Below are 19,586 nucleotides of genomic sequence, written 5' to 3'. Positions count from 1 at the left end.
CACATATGGTGTCCAGAGCACAGCTAGGGGCCGAGGGGGGTCTATAGCAGGCGGCAACGGTGAGAGACTTGTTTTTGGAGAGATGGATTTTTAAAAGTAGAAGTTCAAATTGTTTGGGTACAGACCTGGATAGCAGGACAGAACTCTGCAGGCTATCTCTGCAGTAGATTGCAACACCGCCCCCTTTGGTCGTTCTATCTTGTCTGAAAACGTTGTAGTTGGGGATGAAGATTTCAGAGTTTTTGGTGGACTTCCTAAGCCAAGATTCAGACACAGCTAGGACATCCGGGTTGGCAGAGTGTGCTAAAGCAGTGAATAAAACAAACTTAGGGAGGAGGCTTCTAATGTTAACATGCATGAAACCAAGGTTATTACGGTTACAGAAGTCATCAAAAGAGAGCGCCTGGGGAGTAGGAGTGGAGCCAGGCACTGCAGGGCCTGGATTCACCTCTACATCCCCAGAGGAGCAGAGAAGAATAAGTATGAGGGTACGGCTAAAAGCTATAAGAATTGGTCGTCTGTGACGTCCAGAATAGAGAGAAAAAGGAGCAGGTTTCTGGGGGCGATAAAATAGCTTCAAGGTATAATGTACAGACAAAGGTATGGTGGGATGTGAGTACAGAGGAGGTAAACCTAGGCATTTAGTGATTATGAGAGAGATATTGTCTCTAGAAACATAATTGAAACCAGAAGATGTCATAGCATGTGTGGGTGGAGGAACTGAGAGGTTGGATAAGGTATAATGAGCAGGGCTAGAGGCTCTACAGTGAAATAAGCCAATAAACACTAACCAGAACAGCAATGGACAATGCATATTGACATTAAGGAGAGGCATGCTTAGCCGAGTGATCAAAGGGTCCAGTGAGATTCAGACAGCTAGCCGGGCCATAGGTAGCAAGCTGGTGGAAGATGGGAGGGAGGTCTGTTTTTAGCCACCTCGTGCGTTTCCGTCTGTGGGTTAGTGGGGTTCCGTGTGGAAGGGGGGACCTGTCCAAGTTGGCAAAATAGTTAGTTATAGTGGCCCAAGAACAGTGTCCGATAGACCTATTCAGATCGCAGCCGAAAAGACAGCTAACGATTAGCCGGCCACAGATGGGCGATCAGGTTACGTCGCGACGGAGGGGCCAGTTGGATAACTCCCTCGGGCAGATAACGTTGGTGGTCCAGTCGTGAAGACCCGATGGGGCTCCGCATCGGCAGTAGAACGGGTCCGGATAGGTGAGTTGTAGCCCAGGAGACACTTCAGCTGGCTAGCTCAGGAATAGCCCAGGAGTGGCTGACGGAACTCTTCAGCTGGCTAGCTGGCTAGCTCCGTAATAATGTGTGTTAATTCCGTGACCGACGTTGCCAATAGTCACTCAGGTAGCAGCTAGTTAGCTGCAAGATCCAGGTGTAAATGTCCAGAGCCTGCGGTAGAAATCGGTAAAGGAGAGAGAATAGGTCCGGTATGCTCTGGTCTGAGTCGCGCTGTACAAAAACTGGCGATAGCTTTTCGAGCTAATGGATAGCTGAGGACAGCTAACCGTGGCTAGCTGAACTTCAACGTTAGCCAGTGAAAATGGCTAACCTCTGGCTAGCTGCTGTTGTGGAATTCAGATGAGGTAAATAATACTTTCTTTTTTTAAATTGGTGAGGCGGGTTGCAGGAGAGTGCTTTGAGTTTGAGTTTTTAGAATAAAAAATTGAAAAAGATAAGTGAAGAAAAAATATGTAAATATATATATACACACGGGACACAACAAGAGGAGGGTAATGGGCGATTGGTAAATGGTAGTTTACTATTGAATGAGCGATTGGTAAATGGTAGTTTACTATTGAATGAGCTATTGGTAAATGGTAGTTTACTATTGAATGAGCTATTGGTAAATTGTAGCCTACTATTGAATGAGCGATTGGTAAATGGTAGTTTACTATTGAATGAGCTATTGGTAAACGGTAGTTTACTATTGAATGAGCTATTGGTAAATGGTAGCCTACTATTGAATGAGCGATTGGTAAATGGTAGTCTACTATTTGTTGTGTAGCAGGAATAATTTAAACCAGTTATGTCAGAAAATGAGAGACATGTCCTGCTATATCATTATGATTTAGACCTATATAATAAAAGTAAATAAACCTATTAGACGTCATGCTGCTATGTGATCTCCTTACCAACGACAAATGCATCTGTTTTTTTATTATGCCTATGTTTTAATGTTTTTATTAGCCTACCATTATTATAATTCCCGTGCATCAAACACCTTCCATTTCCCCCAAACCAACACTAAGCCTATTTGCAATACAGTTGATCAACCTTCTAATTGTGCTAACGCATGGTTTGAGATTTGCATGGAGATAAACACACTTTTCTGTCAAGTTAAACATTTATAAATACCAACCTTGGAGGAAAAACTGAAGCACGCAAGGTTTAGAGTCATTTTTTTGTGTGCACGCACCTTTGATAAATGAGGCCCATGGAAGCTCAAATTAACCAGAACGAGTATTTGTTCAACATACACTAACTATCAGATGCATATTACTCCTTGTGTATTTAGTGTTCTTCATACTCTTCTGAAATACCTACATGCTTGTTTTCATGTAAATATGTAGTGGCGTTAGAGGCCTCTTGTAGTTTCTCTTGCTATCTTTTATGTATAACGTGTCTCTATTTGACTGAGTAGATCTCGTTGCCTGATCTATTGATTACAGTTCAGCAGGCCGCTGTTGCAGGTTATTAATTGCAGGTTGAGCCACGCTCCGCTCGTTGTAATATGTCACATCAGTTCACCTAGGACCGAGCTCCACCGCTGCCTGCCGCAATCACTGAATGAAGCGATACTATTTCACTTGGAAGACATTATTGTATATAACCATGCCTCTGAGTGATTTACTACGTATCTACAGACCACACATTGTATTGTATTGTATTTACTTTTTGGCATTGGCTCTGGTTAGTGTTTATATGGTGGCCAAAAGTATGTTTACAATGCACTACAAGTCTTAGCTGCTGTTTGTTGGTCCAAGCCCAACTTGTCCAGAGATGAGGGATAAGAGATGCATGTTGCGGGGAAGAGAAATAGGACTGCTATCAGCTCGAGCTGTGTGTAACCTGTAAACATTTACACTCCCCAGCTGTTGGAAGTGTCTGTGACTATAGGCAACACGTGTGAGTAATTTGTCCGAGGTAATCAGGGTTCGGGACCTGAGCCTGGAGGGGGGGGGGGGAGAAAAACAGGGATGATGATGGAGGGGGAGAGAAAACACAGAGACGATAATAGAAACCGTGTTTGGCTTGTAACACTAGAACAGAATAGGAAAATAATAAATCAATCAATCATGCCACACCTGTCATTCCCACCATGTGGCAACCACATAAAAGCTCCTTGGGATTGAGAACGTGTATGTTCAGGGGGGCTTCCAGGTTTCTTCTGTGGTACTAGTCGAAGCATTGATCCTTACCATAGACTAAGGAGAAAGGAAAGGGGGGATACCTAGTCAGTTGTACAACTGAATGTATTCAACTGAAATGTGTCTTCCTCATTTAACCAAACCCCTCTAAATTAACCCATTCTTTGTAAGTCATTTTTATACATTTTCTAAGCAATCCACTAAGAGAATCGTTCAAATTTTAGAGTAATGGACCGTGTATTTCATTTTAACAAGTAATGATTTGTAATTGTTAGATAGATATAAATGTTAGATTAAGGTATGACACTTACATTTAGTAATTGTGATTGAAATGTTAATTGTATTTTCACACTTAAGAATAATGAATGTTGAATGATTCATTATGAATGTTGAATAATTCTTAAGAATAATGAGAAATGTTACATTTAGGATTTCAGTTTTAATCTGACAGGATGACAGGGTTGTTTTACCCAGCCTTCCTGGCGATTGGGACATAAGCAGCAGTGCGGAGCGTGAATTGACAGAGCGACTTTGCACCTGCTGGAAGCTCACTAAAACCATTTATCCATGTCATTAAATTATTGCCGTAATTTTGACCGTGCTACCGTCCCCTCATTCCTTTTCCCTTGTTTTTATTTTCCTTGTAAAATTTTCCTTGTATCTATGATTAATGTCTGATGTCAAACGTTAGAGTGAGTAGGCATCAGCAAACGCAAGATCATAGAGGGCCCTCCAATAGCGCTCTCATCTGGATGGAAAAATTACCCTATAGGGAACTGGCTACTCACCAGAACGTTTGACTGATGCATTGTGAAACACCCGATGAATCAAGTACCCTTTCTCTGCCAAGAAAGCTCTCTGGCCTTCCAGCCAAAATTATGTCCACGGAAAAGCTTTCCGTTCTAAATGTATCGGAAGAGAATTAGGAGCATTGTATTATTCTGGCAGGTAGAACATGGCTCCCTGAAGTTAAATAAATGTCACTGATTCTATGAGGCCAAATGTCTTTTACAGGCCCCCTAATCTAGATCATGCCAGTGTAGCTGCGGATCACATGCAAGGCAGGACCGCTTGTTCAATTCCCATGTTCTGCACTTGATAAGGTCATGGACTCCCAATGATTCATTTAGACATTATTGGTTTTCTGTACTTGCATTATGGATCAGCACATTTGTTATTTATTAGGCTTTTTTAAATATTTAGGTTAAGGAGGGAGTAAAAAAGAAAATCCTTTCAATCTATCGAAGGGAAAATATTCCAAATGTGAATATTTTAGAAAATAGCCTCAGAATGGCTTCCTACGCAATCAATGGCACACATGAAGATTGTAGAATCAACATGATGCTGCTAAAAAAGGTCTGGTCCTCAGCTTGTCATGGTGGTGCAGGCGATGAAGGCTGATCTCTGTCTAGTGAAAGACAACCAGTGGTTGGACTCATTAATCAGTCTAAAGTTAATTAGTGAGAGAATCAGCTGGGTTCTATTAATCACTGCCCAACCTGACCTTCTAATTGTACTGTTTGTGTGTGTGTGTGTGTGTGTGTGTGTCTGTGTGTGTGTGTGTGTGTGTGTGTGTGTGTGTGTTTGTGTGACTTCTTTCTCCTCCTTTTCTTCTCTCTTTCCATTTACCCGTTTCTCACTTACTCACTCTCTCTCTCTTTTGATTTGGTTTTCAGAGACGTCGAGGCTCGGGGGTGTTCTGTGCCAACTGTCTGACCACCAAGACCTCTCTGTGGAGGAAGAATGCCAACGGGGGATATGTGTGCAACGCGTGTGGCCTCTATCAGAAGCTCCACTCGGTAAGGCTGGGGGGGGAGCTTGGAAAAACCCAGGAGGGAGTATGTTTAAGTATGTGTATGTGCCAGAGAGAGGGGAGTAACCTGCCACACCACACCAGTCCAACCACTAAAATAAAATGGTGGTTAAGTAAATCAAATCAACAGGTGTAGACCTTACTGTGAAATGCTTACTTATAAGCCTTTAACCAACAATGCAGTTTTAAGAAATAAATAAACTAAAGTAAAAATTAAATGAAATAACACTAATAAAATAACAATAATGAGGCTATATACAGAGTCAATGTGCGGGGATACAGGTTACTCGAGGTCATTTGTACATGTAGGTAGGGGTAAAGTAGTAAACAGCGTGTAGCAATCCTTAACAGCTTCCTCTAAGGTTAGTATTTATCAATGCAAATAGTCCGGGTGGCCATTTGATTAATTGTTAAGCAGTCTTATGGCTTGAGGGTAGAAGCTGTTAACCTCTCTGGCGCATGTGGGACGAACTCGTCCCACCTACGTAACAGCCACTGAAATCCAGTGGCGCGATTTTTGAATCGTTAGAAATACTATTACTTCAATTTCTCAAACATATGACTATTTTACAGCTATTTAAAGACAATAATCTCGTTAATCTAACCCCACTGTCCGATTTCAAAAAGGCTTTACATTGAAAGCAAAACATTAGATTATGTCAGCAGAGTGCCCAGCCAGAAATAATCAGACACCCATTTTTCAAGCTAGCATATCATGTCACATAAACCCAAACCACAGCTAAATGCAGCACTAACCTTTTATGATCTTCATCAGATGACACACCTAGGACATTGTGTTATACAATACATGCATGTCTGTTCAATCAAGTTCATATTTATATCAAAAAACAGCTTTTTACATTAGCATGTGACGTTCAGAAAAAGCATAACCCCCGCAAACTTCCGGGGAATTTACTAACAGTTTGCTAAATTACTCACGATAAACGTTCACAAAAAGCATAACAATTATTTGAAGAATTATAGATACATTACTCCTCTATGCACTCGATATGTCCGATTTTAAAATAGCTTTTCGGATGAAGCACATTTTGCAATAATCTAAGTACATAGCCCGGCATCACAGGGCTAGCTATTTAGACACCCACCCAGGTCAGCCTCCACCAAAATCACATTTCCTATAAGAAAAATGTTCTTACCTTGCTTGTTCTTCGTCAGAATACACTGCCACGACTTCTACTTCAATAACAAATGTTGGTTTGGTCCCAAATAATCCATCGTTATATCCAAACAGCGACGTTTTGTTCGTGAGTTCTAGGCACTATCAGAATGCAACATCACGGTCTTGCGCATGGCGCATTGGCGTGACAAAAAATTTCTAAATATTCCATTACCGTACTTCGAAGCATGTCAACCGCTGTTTAAAACCAATTTTTATGCCATTTATCTCGTAGAAAAGTGATAATATTCCGACCGGGAATATGCATTGAGCCTAAACAGCCGAATAAAATTTCTCCTCAGGAGCGAATCGTGCATGCGCCTCATTCAAAGGTCCTCTGAGCCGCCACTTACCAAAGGCGATAATGTGTTTCAGCCTGAGGCTGCCTCGTCAACCTTCAGGTATTTCCCGGGTTCTGAGAGCCTATCGGAGCCCTGGGAATTGTCACGTTACAGCTAAGATCCTTACTTTTCAATAAACAGATGCAAGACGCACGACTCCTTGTCAGACAGGGTACTTCCTGCTTGAAACCTTGTCAGGTTTTTGCCTGCCATAGGAGTTCTGTTATACTCACAGACACCATTCAAACAGTTTTAGAAAATTCAGAGTGTTTTCTATCCAAACCTGAACAATAATATGCATATTCTAGCTTCTGAGTTGGTGTAGGAGGCAGTTAAAAATGGGCACATATTTTTTCCAAAATTCTCAATACTGCCCCCTATCCCAAACAGGTTAAGGAGCCTTTTGGACCTAAATGTGGCACTCCGGTATTGTTTGCCATGCGGTAGCAGAGAGAACAGAGTATGACTTGGGTGACTGGAGTCTTTGAATATGTTTTGGGCCTCTCTCTGACCCCGCCTAGTGTATAAGTCCTGGATGGCAGGAAGCTTGACCACCGTGATGTACTTGGCCACATGCACTACCCTCTGTAGTGCCTTGCATCAATGTTAATGGGGGGCGTTTTCGGCCCTCCTGTTCCTGTAGTCCACGATCAGCTCCTTTGTCTTGCTCACGTTGAGGGTGAGGTTGTTGTCCTGGCACCACACTGCCAGGTCTCTGACCTCCTCCCTATAGGCTGTCTCGTCATTGTTGGTGATCAGGCCTACCACCGTAGTGTCGTCAGCAAACTTAATGACGGTGTCGGAGTCGTGCTTGGCCACGCCGTCGTGGGTGAACAGGGAGTACAGGACGGGACTAAGCACACACCCCTGAGGGGCCCCCGTGTTGAGGATCAGTGTGGCAAATGTGTTGTTGCCGATCCTTACCACCTGGGGGCAGCCCGTCAAGAATTCCAGGATCCAGTTGCGGAGGGAGGTGTTTAGTCCCAGGGTCCTTACCTGAGCAATGAGCTTGTGGGCACTATGGTGTTGAACGCTGAGCTGTAGTAAATGAACAGCATTCTCACATAGATGTTCCTTTTGTCCAGGTGGGAAAGGGCAGTGTGGAGTGCGATTGAGATTGCGTCTTCTGTGAATCTGTTGGGGCGGTATGCGAATTGGAGTGGGTCTAGGGTTTCCGGGATGATGGTGTTGATGTGAGCCATGACCAGACTTTCAAAGCACTTCATGGCTACCGACATGAGTGCTACAAGGCAGTAATCATTTAGGTAGGTTACCTTCGCTTTCTTGGTCACAGGGACTATAGTGGTTTGCTTGAAACATGTTAGTATTTCAGACTCGGTCAGGAAGAGGTTGAAAATGTCAGTGAAGACACTTGCCAGTTGATCCGTGCATGCTCTGAGTACACTTTCTGGTAATCCTTCTGGCCCTGCGGCCTTGTGAATGTTGAAGACCTGTGAGCAATACCTCTTTAAAGGTCTTGCTCACATTGGCTACTGAGATTGTGATCACACAGTCGTCCGGAACAGCTGGTACTCTTATGCGTGCTTCAGTGTTGCTTGCCTCGAAGCGAGCATAAAAGGAATTTAGCCCATCTGGTAGGCTCGCGTCACTGGGCAGCTCACGGCTGAGTTTCACTTTGTTGTCCATAATAGTTTGCAAGCCCTGCCACACCGACGAGCGTCAGAGCCGGTGTACTTTGATTCAATGTTAGTTCTGTATTGATGCTTTGCATGTTTGATGGTTCGTCTGAGGGCATAGCTGGATTTATTATAAGAGTCTGGATTAGTGTCCCACTCCTTGAAAGCGGCAGCTCCAGCCTTTAGCTCGGTGTGGATGCTGCCTGTAATCCATGGCTTCTGGTTGGGGTATGTACATACGGTCACTGTGGGGATGACGTTGTCGATGCACTTATTGATGAAGCCGGTGTCTGAGGTGGTATACTCCTCAATGCCATTGGATGAATCCCAGAACATATTCCAGTCTGTGATAGCAAAACAGTCCTATAGCGTAGCATCAATGTCATCTGACCACTTCCGTATTGAGCGAGTCACTGGTACTTTAGTTTCTGCTTGTAACTAGAAGCGCCGTTTCTGGATTCACCCTGATCTGTTCCCCCTGTATTCCTTCTTTTCTTCATGCGAATGATGGGGATTTGGGACTTGTCTGGGAGCAACATTATCTCCTTCCTGTCAGACTCATTAAAGAAAAAATCTTTGTCCTGTTCGAGGTGAGTAATCACTGTTCTGATATCCAGAGGCTCTATTCGGTCATAAGAGACAGTAGCATCAACTTTATGTACAAAATAAGTTACAAACAATTCGAAAAAACTCACAAAATAGCACAATTGTTTAGGAGCCCATAAAACGGCAACCATCCCCTCCGGCGCCATTCCTTCATAAGTGTTAGCAGGACACTGTAGCTGTTCCACCCTGTCCACCCCACTTCCTCCCTGGGTGACTGGTGCGCCTCTCAGGGCCTGGGGGAGGATGGGATAAGTGGGTCCACTGTGCCCTCTAACCCCTAAAAGCTGAAACCCCCATAAAGTTCACACATGCTCCTCTCACAGATATGCAGGCTTACCCATCATATGTCTATCAGTGAAGACTCCTCAGAGGAGGACCATTCTACTCAGTGATATCATATTTTTTTTGAAATAGTGAAACAAAAAAAGGATTTTTTAGATGAACCTATACTAAATATACTGCTCAAAAAAATAAAGGGAACACTTAAACAACACAATGTAACTCCAAGTCAATCACACTCCTGTGAAATCAAACTGTCCACTTAGGAAGCAACACTGATTGACAATAAATTTCACATGCTGTTGTGCAAATGGAATAGACAACAGGTGGAAATTATAGGCAATTAGCAAGACACCCCCAATAAAGGAGTGGTTCTGCAGATGGTGACCACAGACCACTTCTCAGTTCCTATGCTTCCTGGCTGATGTTTTGGTCACTTTTGAATGCTGGCGGTGCTTTCACTCTAGTGGTAGCATGAGACGGAGTCTACAACCCACACAAGTGGCTCAGGTAGTGCAGCTCATCCAGGATGACACATCAATGCGAGCTGTGGCAAGAAGGTTTGTTGTGTCTGTCAGTGTAGTGTCCAGAGCATGGAGGCGCTACCAGGAGACAGGCCAGTACATCAGGAGACGTGGAGGAGGCCGTAGGAGGGCAACAACCCAGCAGCAGGACCGCTACCTCCACCTTTGTGCAAGGAGGAGCAGGAGGAGCACTGCCAGAGCCCTGCAAAATGACCTCCAGCAGGCCACAAATGTGCATGTGTCTGCTCAAACGGTCAGAAACAGACTCCATGAGGGTGGTATGAGGGCCCGACGTCCACAGGTGGGGGTTGTGCTTACAGCCCAACACCGTGCAGGACGTTTGGCATTTGCCAGAGAACACCAAGATTGGCAAATTCGCCACTGGCGCCCTGTGCTCTTCACAGATGAAAGCAGGTTCACACTGAGCACGTGACAGACGTGACAGAGTCTGGAGACGCCGTGGAGAACGTTCTGCTGCCTGCAACATCCTCCACCATGACCGGTTTGGCGGTGGGTCAGTCATGGTGTGGGGTGGCATTTCTTTGGGGGGCTGCACAGCCCTCCATGTGCTCGCCAGAGGTAGCCTGACTGCCATTAGGTACCGAGATGAGATCCTCAGACCCCTTGTGAGACCATATGCTGGTGCGGTTGGCCCTGGGTTCCTCCTAATGCAAGACAATGCTAGACCTCATGTGGCTGGAGTGTGTCAGCAGTTCCTGCAAGAGGAAGGCATTGATGCTATGGACTGGCCCGCCCGTTCCCCAGACCTGAATCCAATTGTGCACATCTGGGACATCATGTCTCGCTCCATCCACCAATGCCACGTTGCACCACAGACTGTCCAGGAGTTGGTGGATGCTTTAGTCCAGGTCTGGGAGGAGATCCCTCAGGAGACCATCCGCCACCTCATCAGGAGCATGCCCAGGCATTGTAGGGAGGTCATACAGGCACGTGGAGGCCACACACACTACTGAGCCTCATTTAGACTTGTTTTAAGGACATTACATCAAAATTGGATTAGCCTGTAGTGTGGTTTTACACTTTAATTTTGAGTGTGACTCCAAATCCAGACCTCCATGGGTTGATAAATTGGATTTCCATTGATTATTTTTGTGTGATTTTGTTGTCAGCACATTCAATTATGTAGAGAAAAAAGTATTTAATAAGATTATTTCTTTCATTCAGATCTAGGATGTGTTGTTTAAGTGTTCCCTTTATTTTTTGAGCAGTGTATATTCACGTCATCAAATAAATGATTAAATCGAACTGTTTTGCGATGAAGGTCTACAGTAGCCTCAACAGCACTCTGTAGGGTAGCACCATGGTGTAGCTGGAGGAGAGCTGTTTTCCGTCCTCCTCTGAGTACATTGACTTCAATACAAAACCTAGGAGGCTCATGGTTCTCGCCCCCTTCCATAGACTTACACAGTAATTATGATGACTTCCGGAGGACGTCCTCCAGCCAAACAGAGCTTTTGCTGCATGAACTGACATGTTGTCCACCCAATCAACGGATCAGAGAATGAATCTAGTACTATTTTTCTGGATTTGTGAGTATCTTCCTAATTCTGCTCTGGATGCATTATTTAGTGTTTTACGTTGTACACGGAGGATTTTTTTGTAGAATTACTTTTTTGGTGTTTGTCCCATTTTGTGAATTCTTGGTTGGTGAGCGGACCCCAGACATTACAACCACGAAGGGCAATGGGTTCTATAACTGATTCAAGTGTTTTTAGCCAGATCCTAATTGGGATGTTGAATTTTATGTTCCTTTTGATGGTGTAGAAGATCCTTCTTGCCTTGTCTCACAGATCGTTCACAGCTTTGTGGAAGTTACCTGTGGAGCTGATGTTTAGGCCGAGGTATGTATAGTTTTCTGTGTGCTCTAGGGCAGCGGTGTGTAGATGGAATTTGTGGTCCTGGCAACTGGACCTTTTTTGGAACCCCATTATTTTTGTCTTACTGATATTTACTGTCAGGGCCCAGGTCTGATAGAATCTGTGCAGAAGATCTAGGTGCTGCTGTAGGCCCTCCTTGGTTGGGGACAGAAGCACCAGATCATCAGCAAACAGTAGACATTTGACTTCAGATTCTAGTAGGGTGAGGGTGCTGCAGACTGTTCTAGTGCCCTCGCCAATTTGTGGATGTATATGTTGAAGAGGGTGGGGCTCAAGCTGCATCCCTGTCTCACCCACAGCCCTGTGTAAAGAAAGGTGTGTTTTTTGCCAATGTTAACCACACGCTTGTTGTTTGTGTACATGGATGTTATAATGTCATATGTTTTTTCCATCAATTTGTAAAGCAGACTCTCGTGCCAAATTGAGTCAAAAGCTTTTTTGAAATCAACAAAGCATGAGAAGACTTTGCTTTGCTTTGCTTGTTCAGTCAATTAGGGTGTACAGGGTGAATACGTGGTCTGTCGTACGGTAATTTGGTAAAAAGCCAATTTGACATTTGCTCAGTACATTGTTTTTACTCTCTCTCCCTCTCTCCCAATCCGTTCACACATTCACTTAGTCAAAAGCTGTGACCTCGTGCTCTCGCTCTCTCTCAGTCCCACTCTCTCTCCTCTCTCTCTTGCTCTCTTTCTCTCTCTCCCCCATCTGTTCACACATTCACTCAGTCAAAGGCTGTGACCTCGCTCGCTCTCTCCTCTCTCTCTCTTTCTCTCGCTATCTCTCTCTCTCTCTATCTGTCTGTCTGTCTGTCTGTCTGTGTCTGTCTGTCTGTCTGTCTGTCTCTCTCTCTCTCTCCCCCTATGTTCACTCATTCCCTCAGTCAAAGGCTGTGACCTCACCTTGTGGTGACACTGATGCAGAAAGAGGCATCATGGGAATGTAACATGGGAACGTAAAGATCATAATGATGTACAGTAGATATGCCTCTATCCATTTGGGGTTGTGCTCAGTGGAATTTGTCATTGAAGTGAGAGTTTGATTTTCGTAAAATGATGGAAAGTCCGTTTTTTTGTGGACTTGAAATTGAGGATGAGATGACTCAATATTTTAGATTTAATGTGTAGTTTGTTTCTCTGTCCATTGTGTTACAGACTTCATCATGTTATTGTGAAATAAGTCAACGTACTCAATCATTGAAGGACTTTGCAACTGGTCCTCTCTCTATTTCTTTTAGAGTTCATTTTTGGTTTTGAATACACAAGCTGTAGATTTTCTTATTAAACCACCAAGAGCTGGAACTTTCCAAGACATACTTCTCAATGCTCTTTGAAATTAAATAGTGTCTGGGCAAACATATGGGTAAGCAAATGTGACATCATGTGAGGAATTACCCCTTGGAAACAAGAAGTCCTTTGTCTGCGCACTTCACTCATTTTGATGTTTAATCTCAGTAATTCAGTTATGACTGGGGTAGAGTCCACAGAGTCCGCCAGTCCTTTTAAGCCCAGTGTGCAGTGTTCTAGGCTGTGTTGCCTGGCCTGAAGGCGACTGGGCCGACTGCCTGGGTGGCGGGTGGATCTATACAGGAGGCTCCCTGAGTCGGTGTGGTCGACTGGGCCAGAGAGAGAGCGACAAGCTTCAGAGAGCCCTTTCACTGGGCAGGCCACATGGTGGTCTAAACCAGCTCCAGACCAGCAAACCAGGCCTACCACAGTCAAAGATTGAAAGAGAGATGGAGAGAAAGAGAGAGAGAAATAGAGAGAAAGAGAGAGAGGAAATAGACAGAGAGAGACGGAGGGTGAAAGAGAGAGACAGGCTCCAGAGAGCCCTATTACAAGAGGCCCTTTCACTGGCCAGGCCACCTGGTGGTCTAAACCAGCTCCAGACCAGCAGACTAGGCCTACCACAGTCAAAGAGAGAAAGAGAGAGAAATAGACAGAGAGAGAGATGGAAATAATTAATAAAAAAACTTAGCAAACTAGAATGCTATTTGGCCCTAAACAGAGAGTACACAGTGGTAGAATACCTGATCACTGTGACTGACCCAAACTTTACCTATGTACAGACTCAGTGAGCAGTGCCTTGCTGTTGAGAGAGGCCACCGTAGGCAGACCTGGCTCTCAAGAGAAGACGGGCTATGTGCACACTGCCCACAAAATGAGGTGGAAACTGAGCTGCACTTCCTAACCTCCTGCCAAGTGTATGACCATATTAGAGACACATATTTCCCTTAGATTACACAGATCCACAAAGAATTAGAAAACAAACCCAATTTTGATAACTTCCGATATCTACTGGGTGAAATACCACAGTGTGCCATCACCGCAGCAAGATTTGTAACCTGTTGCCACAAGAAAAGTGCAACCAGTGAAGAACAAACAGCATTGTAAATACAACCATGTTTATTTTTTTTTCCTGTTTGTACTTTAACTATTTGCACATCGTTACAGCACTGTATATATAAATAATATGACATTTGAAATGTCTTTATTCTTTTAGAACTTCTATAAGTGTAATGTTTACTGTTCATTTTTATTGTTTATTTCAATTTAATTTATTATCTACTTCACTTGCTTTGGCAATGTTAACACACATTTCCCATGCAAATAAAGCCCCTTGAATTTAGAGAGAGAGAGAGATAGAGAGAGAGAGTTTTTCCAGAGATCACACACTCTCCTGACCTTTGTTACGTTAGACAGAACCTCACTCACCGTAGACTTCCTGTAGGTCGCTCGACACCGCTGGGGTTTTGTGTTGTGAAAGATTGTGTGTCTCTGTGTGTCGTATCTTATGTTTAAGCAACACATGCAAATTATAAAACTTTAAGCATTGATTGAAAAACTTTACGTGTCAATATTTGCTTATAATTGATACAGATTAGTAGTTATTATATAGCAATACATATGTAAGATCTTAATTTGATTACTCTTTTCTTTCTGACAATTTTACTGCTCAGCAGAAAATGCAAACTTGTAGTATATTTGAGTTTTAAAAAGGCTTCTAAAGTTTGTCATTTCCACTTTGAGATTTCAGACTTTCAGATTGTCCTCCCTACAAAAATGTCAATTTATTATAATCCACATAATAAATGGTATTTCAGTTTCTGCTGGATTATTTTCCTGCTGTAGCAAACTGGCTCACATAAAGATCTGATATCTGTATGTATTATGTTTGTGCACCAGGAGAATTTCTTATTTTTATGATTCACTATTAAGTTGGTGTTACAGCGATGAACCATTAGACATGTTGGAAATGACTGGTTGGCCCCACTCTAACTCAGTCTGCATCCCCAATGGCACCCTATTCCCTATATATATCCCTGTATAGGGAATGAGGTGCCATTGGAGATACAACTCAGTGATTCTCTGCTCATCTGTGACTCTGGTCTCTGGTCTCCTCTTGACATGCATGTCTTCTAGTTATGTGTTGCTAGTTGTTACTTCTCCTAGCTAAACTCAGCAAAAAAAGAAACATCCCTTTTTCAGGATCCTGTCTTTCAACGATAATTCGTAAAAATCTAAATAACTTCACAGATCTTCATTGTAAAGGGTTTAAACAGTGTTTCCCATGCTTGTTCAATGAACCATAAACAATTAATGAACATGCACCTGTGGAACGGTTGTTAAGACACTAACAGCTTACAGACGGTAGGCAATTAAGCTCACAGTTATGAAAACTTAGGACACTAAAGGGGCCTTTCCACTGACTCTGAAAAACACACAAAAAGATGCCCAGGGTCCTTACTCATCTGCGTGAACGTGCCTTAGGCATGCTGCAAGGAGGCATGTGGACTGCAGATGTGGCCAAGGCAATAAATTGCAATGTCCGTACTGTGAGACGCCTAAGACAGAGCTACAGGGAGACAGGGTGGACAGCTGATCGTCCTCGCAGTGGCAGACCACGTGTAACAACACCTGCACAGGATCGGTACATCCGAACATTACACCTGTGGGACAGGTACAGGATGGCAACAACAACTGCCCAAGTTACACCAGGAATGCACAATCGGGATCAATTTGCGGGATCAATTTGGAGGTGGAGGGTTCGCATTGTCTTGGGCGGTGTGTCACAGCATCATTGGTGTGAGCTTGTTGTCATTGCAGGCAATCTCAACGCTGTGCGTTACAGGGAAGACATCCTCCTCCCTCATGTGGTACCCTTCCTGCAGGCTCATCCTGACATGACCCTCCAGCATGACAAGCCACCAGCCATACTGCTCGTTCTGTGCGTGAGTTCCTGAAAGACAGGAATGTCAGTGTTCTGCCATGGCTAATGAAGAGCCCGGATCTCAATCCGATTGAGCACGTCTGGGACCTGTTGGATCGGAGGGTGAGGGCTAGGGCCATTCCCCCCAGAAATGTCCGGGAACTTGCAGGTGCCTTGGTGGAAGAGTGGCGTAACATCTCACAGCAAGAACTGGCAAATCTTGTGTAGTCTACGAGGAGGAGATGCCCTGCAGTATTTCATGCAGCTGGTGGCCACACCAGATACTAACTGTTACTTTTGATTTTGACCCCCCCCCCCCCAATGTTCAGGGACACATTATTCCGTTTCTGGTAGTCACATATCTGTGGAACTTGTTCAGTTTACATGTACATTTTACATTTACGTCATTTAGCAGACGCTCTTATCCAGAGCGACTTACAAATTGGTGCATTCACCTTATGATATCCAGTGGAACAACCACTTTACAATAGTATATCTATATATTTTTTGGGGGGGAGGGTTAGAAGGATTACTTAATCCTGTCCCAGGTATTCCTTAAAGAGGTGGGGTTTCAGGTGTCTCCGGAAGGTCGTGATTGACTCCGCTGTCCTGGCGTCGTGAGGGAGCTTGTTCCACCATTGGGGTACCAGAGCAGCGAACAGTTTTGACTGTGCTGAGCAGGAGCTGTGCTTCCTCAGAGGTAGGGAGGCGAGCAGGCCAGAGGTGGATGAACGCAGTGCCCTTCTTTGGGTGTAGGGTCTGATCAGAGCCTTAAGGTACGGAGGTGCCGTTCCCCTCACAGCTCCGTAGGCAAGCACCATGGTCTTGTAGCAGAAGCGAGCTTCAACTGGAAGCCAGTGGAGTGTGCGGAGGAGCGGGGTGACGTGAGAGAACTTGGGAAGGTTGAACACCAGACGGGCTGCGGCGTTCTGGATGAGTTGTAGGGGTTTAATGGCACAGGCAGGGAGCCCCGCCAACAGCGAGTTGCAGTAATCCAGACGGGAGATGACAAGTGCCTGGATTAGGACCTGCGCCGCTTCCTGTGTGAGGCAGGGTCGTACTCTGCGAATGTTGTAGAGCATGAACCTACAGGATCGGGTCACCGCCTTGATGTTAGCGGAGAACGACAGGGTGTTGTCCAGGGTCACGCCAAGGCTCTTAGCACTCTGGGAGGAGGACACAATGGAGTTGTCAACCGTGATGGCGAGATCATGGAACGGGCAGTCCTTCCCCGGGAGGAAGAGCAGCTCCGTCTTGCCGAGGTTCAGCTTGAGGTGGTGATCCGTCATCCACACTGATATGTCTGCCAGACATGCAGAGATGCGATTCGCCACCTGGTTATCAGAAGGGGGAAAGGAGAAGATTAATTGTGTGTCGTCTGCGTAGCAATGATAGGAGAGACCATGTGAGGATATGACAGAGCCAAGTGACTTGGTGTATAGCGAGAATAGGAGAGGGCCTAGAACTGAGCCCTGGGGGACACCAGTGGTTTACGTCTCAGTTGTTGAATCTTATGTTCATACAAATATTTACACATGTTAAGTTTGCTGAAAATAAATGCAGATGACAGTGAGAGGACATTTCTTTTTTTGCTTAGTTTAGTTAGGAGATATACTCTGCAGTCATGTATTAACTATCAGTTTGGGATGTATAGCTGACACGATACATGGTCCACTAGCCACTAATGAATGACTTGGAGAGGATTGTAATAAATTACTTTGAGACGATTCTAATAAATGACTTGGAGAGGATTGTAATAAATTACTTGGAGAGGAGAGGATTCTAATAAATGACTTATAGAAGAGAGGATTCTAATAAATGACTTGGAGAGGATTCTAATAAATGACTTGGAGAGGATTCTAATAAATGTCTTGGAGAGGATTCTAATAAATGACTTGGAGAAGAGAGGATTCTAATAAACTACTTGGAGAAGAGAGGATTCTAATAAACTACTTGGAGAAGAGAGGATTGTAATGAATGACTTGGAGAAGATCCTAATAAATGACTTGGAGAGGATTCTAATAAATGAATTGGAGAAGAGAGGATTCTAATAAATGACTTGGAGAAGAGAGGATTCTAATAAATGTCTTGGAGAGGATTCTAATAAATGACTTGGAGAGGATTCTAATAAATGTCTTGGAGAGGATTCTAATAAATGACTTGGAGAAGAGAGGATTCTAATAAATGACTTGGAGAGGATTCTAATAAATAAATGTCTTGGAGAGGATTCTAGTAAATGTCTTGGAGAGGAGTCCAGTAAATGTCTTGGAGAGAATTCTAGTAAATGTCTTGGAGAGGAGTCTAGTAAATGTCTTGGAGAGGATTCTAATAAATTACTTGGAGAGGAGTCTAGTAAATGTCTTGGAGAGGATTCTAATACATGACTTGGAGAGGAGTCTAGTAAATGTCTTGGAGAGAATTCTAGTAAATGTCTTGGAGAGTTCCCCATCATTTTGCGCAACACTCACTCTGAGTCCAGATTGCCTGTTTTTGTGAGTTTCTTTGTTCCTCCCCTCCTCTCAGTGGGGGCTGAGTTATGGTATCTTGTTTGTTCTATCCTCACCGTAAACGCCCCCGATGTTGCAGCAGAATACTCTTAGAAAAAAGGGTTCCAAAAGGGTTTTTCGGCTGTCCCCATAGGAGAACCGTTTTTGGTCCAAGGTAGAACTCTTTTGGGTTATATGTAGAACCCTCTGTGTAAGAGTGTAGAGAGGGCATCGTTTAACAGTACGTTACATCGCTTGTCTTTTAGGAGGTCCGCAATTAATCAGGGATGACGGCGTTTTCATCTGCAGGCACGTTCATCTACCCGGCCAATCCCTGTCTTTCACATCTTGGCAGTGGATTTTCCAGTAGTATTTATATAGTTTTGAATAAAACATTTATATGCTGTACAGAAATCATTTCATAATAGCACCTCATAAACCGGTGCTGTAGTGGACCTGTAATTTATGTCTGGACTCTTAGAACACAATAGCACCTGACAGGCAGTGGGGAGCTTTGGACCTTCTGAATGTGTGAGTTCATAAATGCCGGTGTGTAACAGCATTACTTTTGTTCTGTCTGAACAGTCTGTCTCTGTCTTTACAGATGTAAAAACTCATCGAAGTAGCAGCATTACTTTGTTTAGTCTGAACAGTCTCTGTTTACAGTTGCCAAAGTGCACTCCTCCGTCCATCACGCTGACAGAAAACAATGAATGGTGTACTCCAAAAGGTCTCCTGAACTGTTCTGAAAAGTTCTGCTGCTGGCAACAGAGACACACAGTACCTTATTATCTACGTAGTGCACTGCTGTTGACCAAAGCCTTATGGGGCTCTCTATGTGCCCTGGTCAACAGTAGGGCACTATATAAGGAATAGGGTGCCATCTGGGACGCAGACAATGATGAAGGCACTAGCTTTGTGAGGAGCGAGGCAACATAGACGGTATTCATATCACAATGAGAAAGGTACCTACATTAAAGGTTAATCACTTATCCACTTATGGAGTCTGGAAATACCAAGGCTTTTGTATTGTGTAGGCCTTTGTGTATGGTAGAGGATGCCAGTGAGAGACTTCTAATGTATGACACACAGGTTCTGGTTCACAACAGCAGGGGACCACCGACCTAACGTTCTTGACAGACACAGCAACAGTATGGAAATAGATGCATGCTGCAACATGTGAATAGGTTGAAGGGTTGTTTTAGATGGAACATCCTGTAAGAGAGGTAATTA

General features: G+C 44.0%; 1 protein-coding gene across 1 annotated transcript in view; it reads left to right on the top strand.

Moving 5' to 3' along the window:
- Nucleotides 1-19,586, top strand: part of LOC115173247 (zinc finger transcription factor Trps1-like) — a 191,641-nt gene that overhangs the window by 157,467 nt on the left and 14,588 nt on the right. The window contains exon 6 of the mRNA XM_029731162.1: nucleotides 5,063-5,185. Coding sequence (XP_029587022.1) covers nucleotides 5,063-5,185 — 123 coding nt within the window. The remainder of the gene's footprint in view (nucleotides 1-5,062; nucleotides 5,186-19,586) is intronic.

The sequence above is a fragment of the Salmo trutta genome, chromosome 34, assembly GCF_901001165.1.
Source record: "Salmo trutta chromosome 34, fSalTru1.1, whole genome shotgun sequence".
Taxonomy (NCBI): Eukaryota; Metazoa; Chordata; class Actinopteri; order Salmoniformes; family Salmonidae; genus Salmo; species Salmo trutta.
Note: the sequence above shows the minus strand (reverse complement) of the source record. Positions and strands in the feature narration are given on the sequence as shown.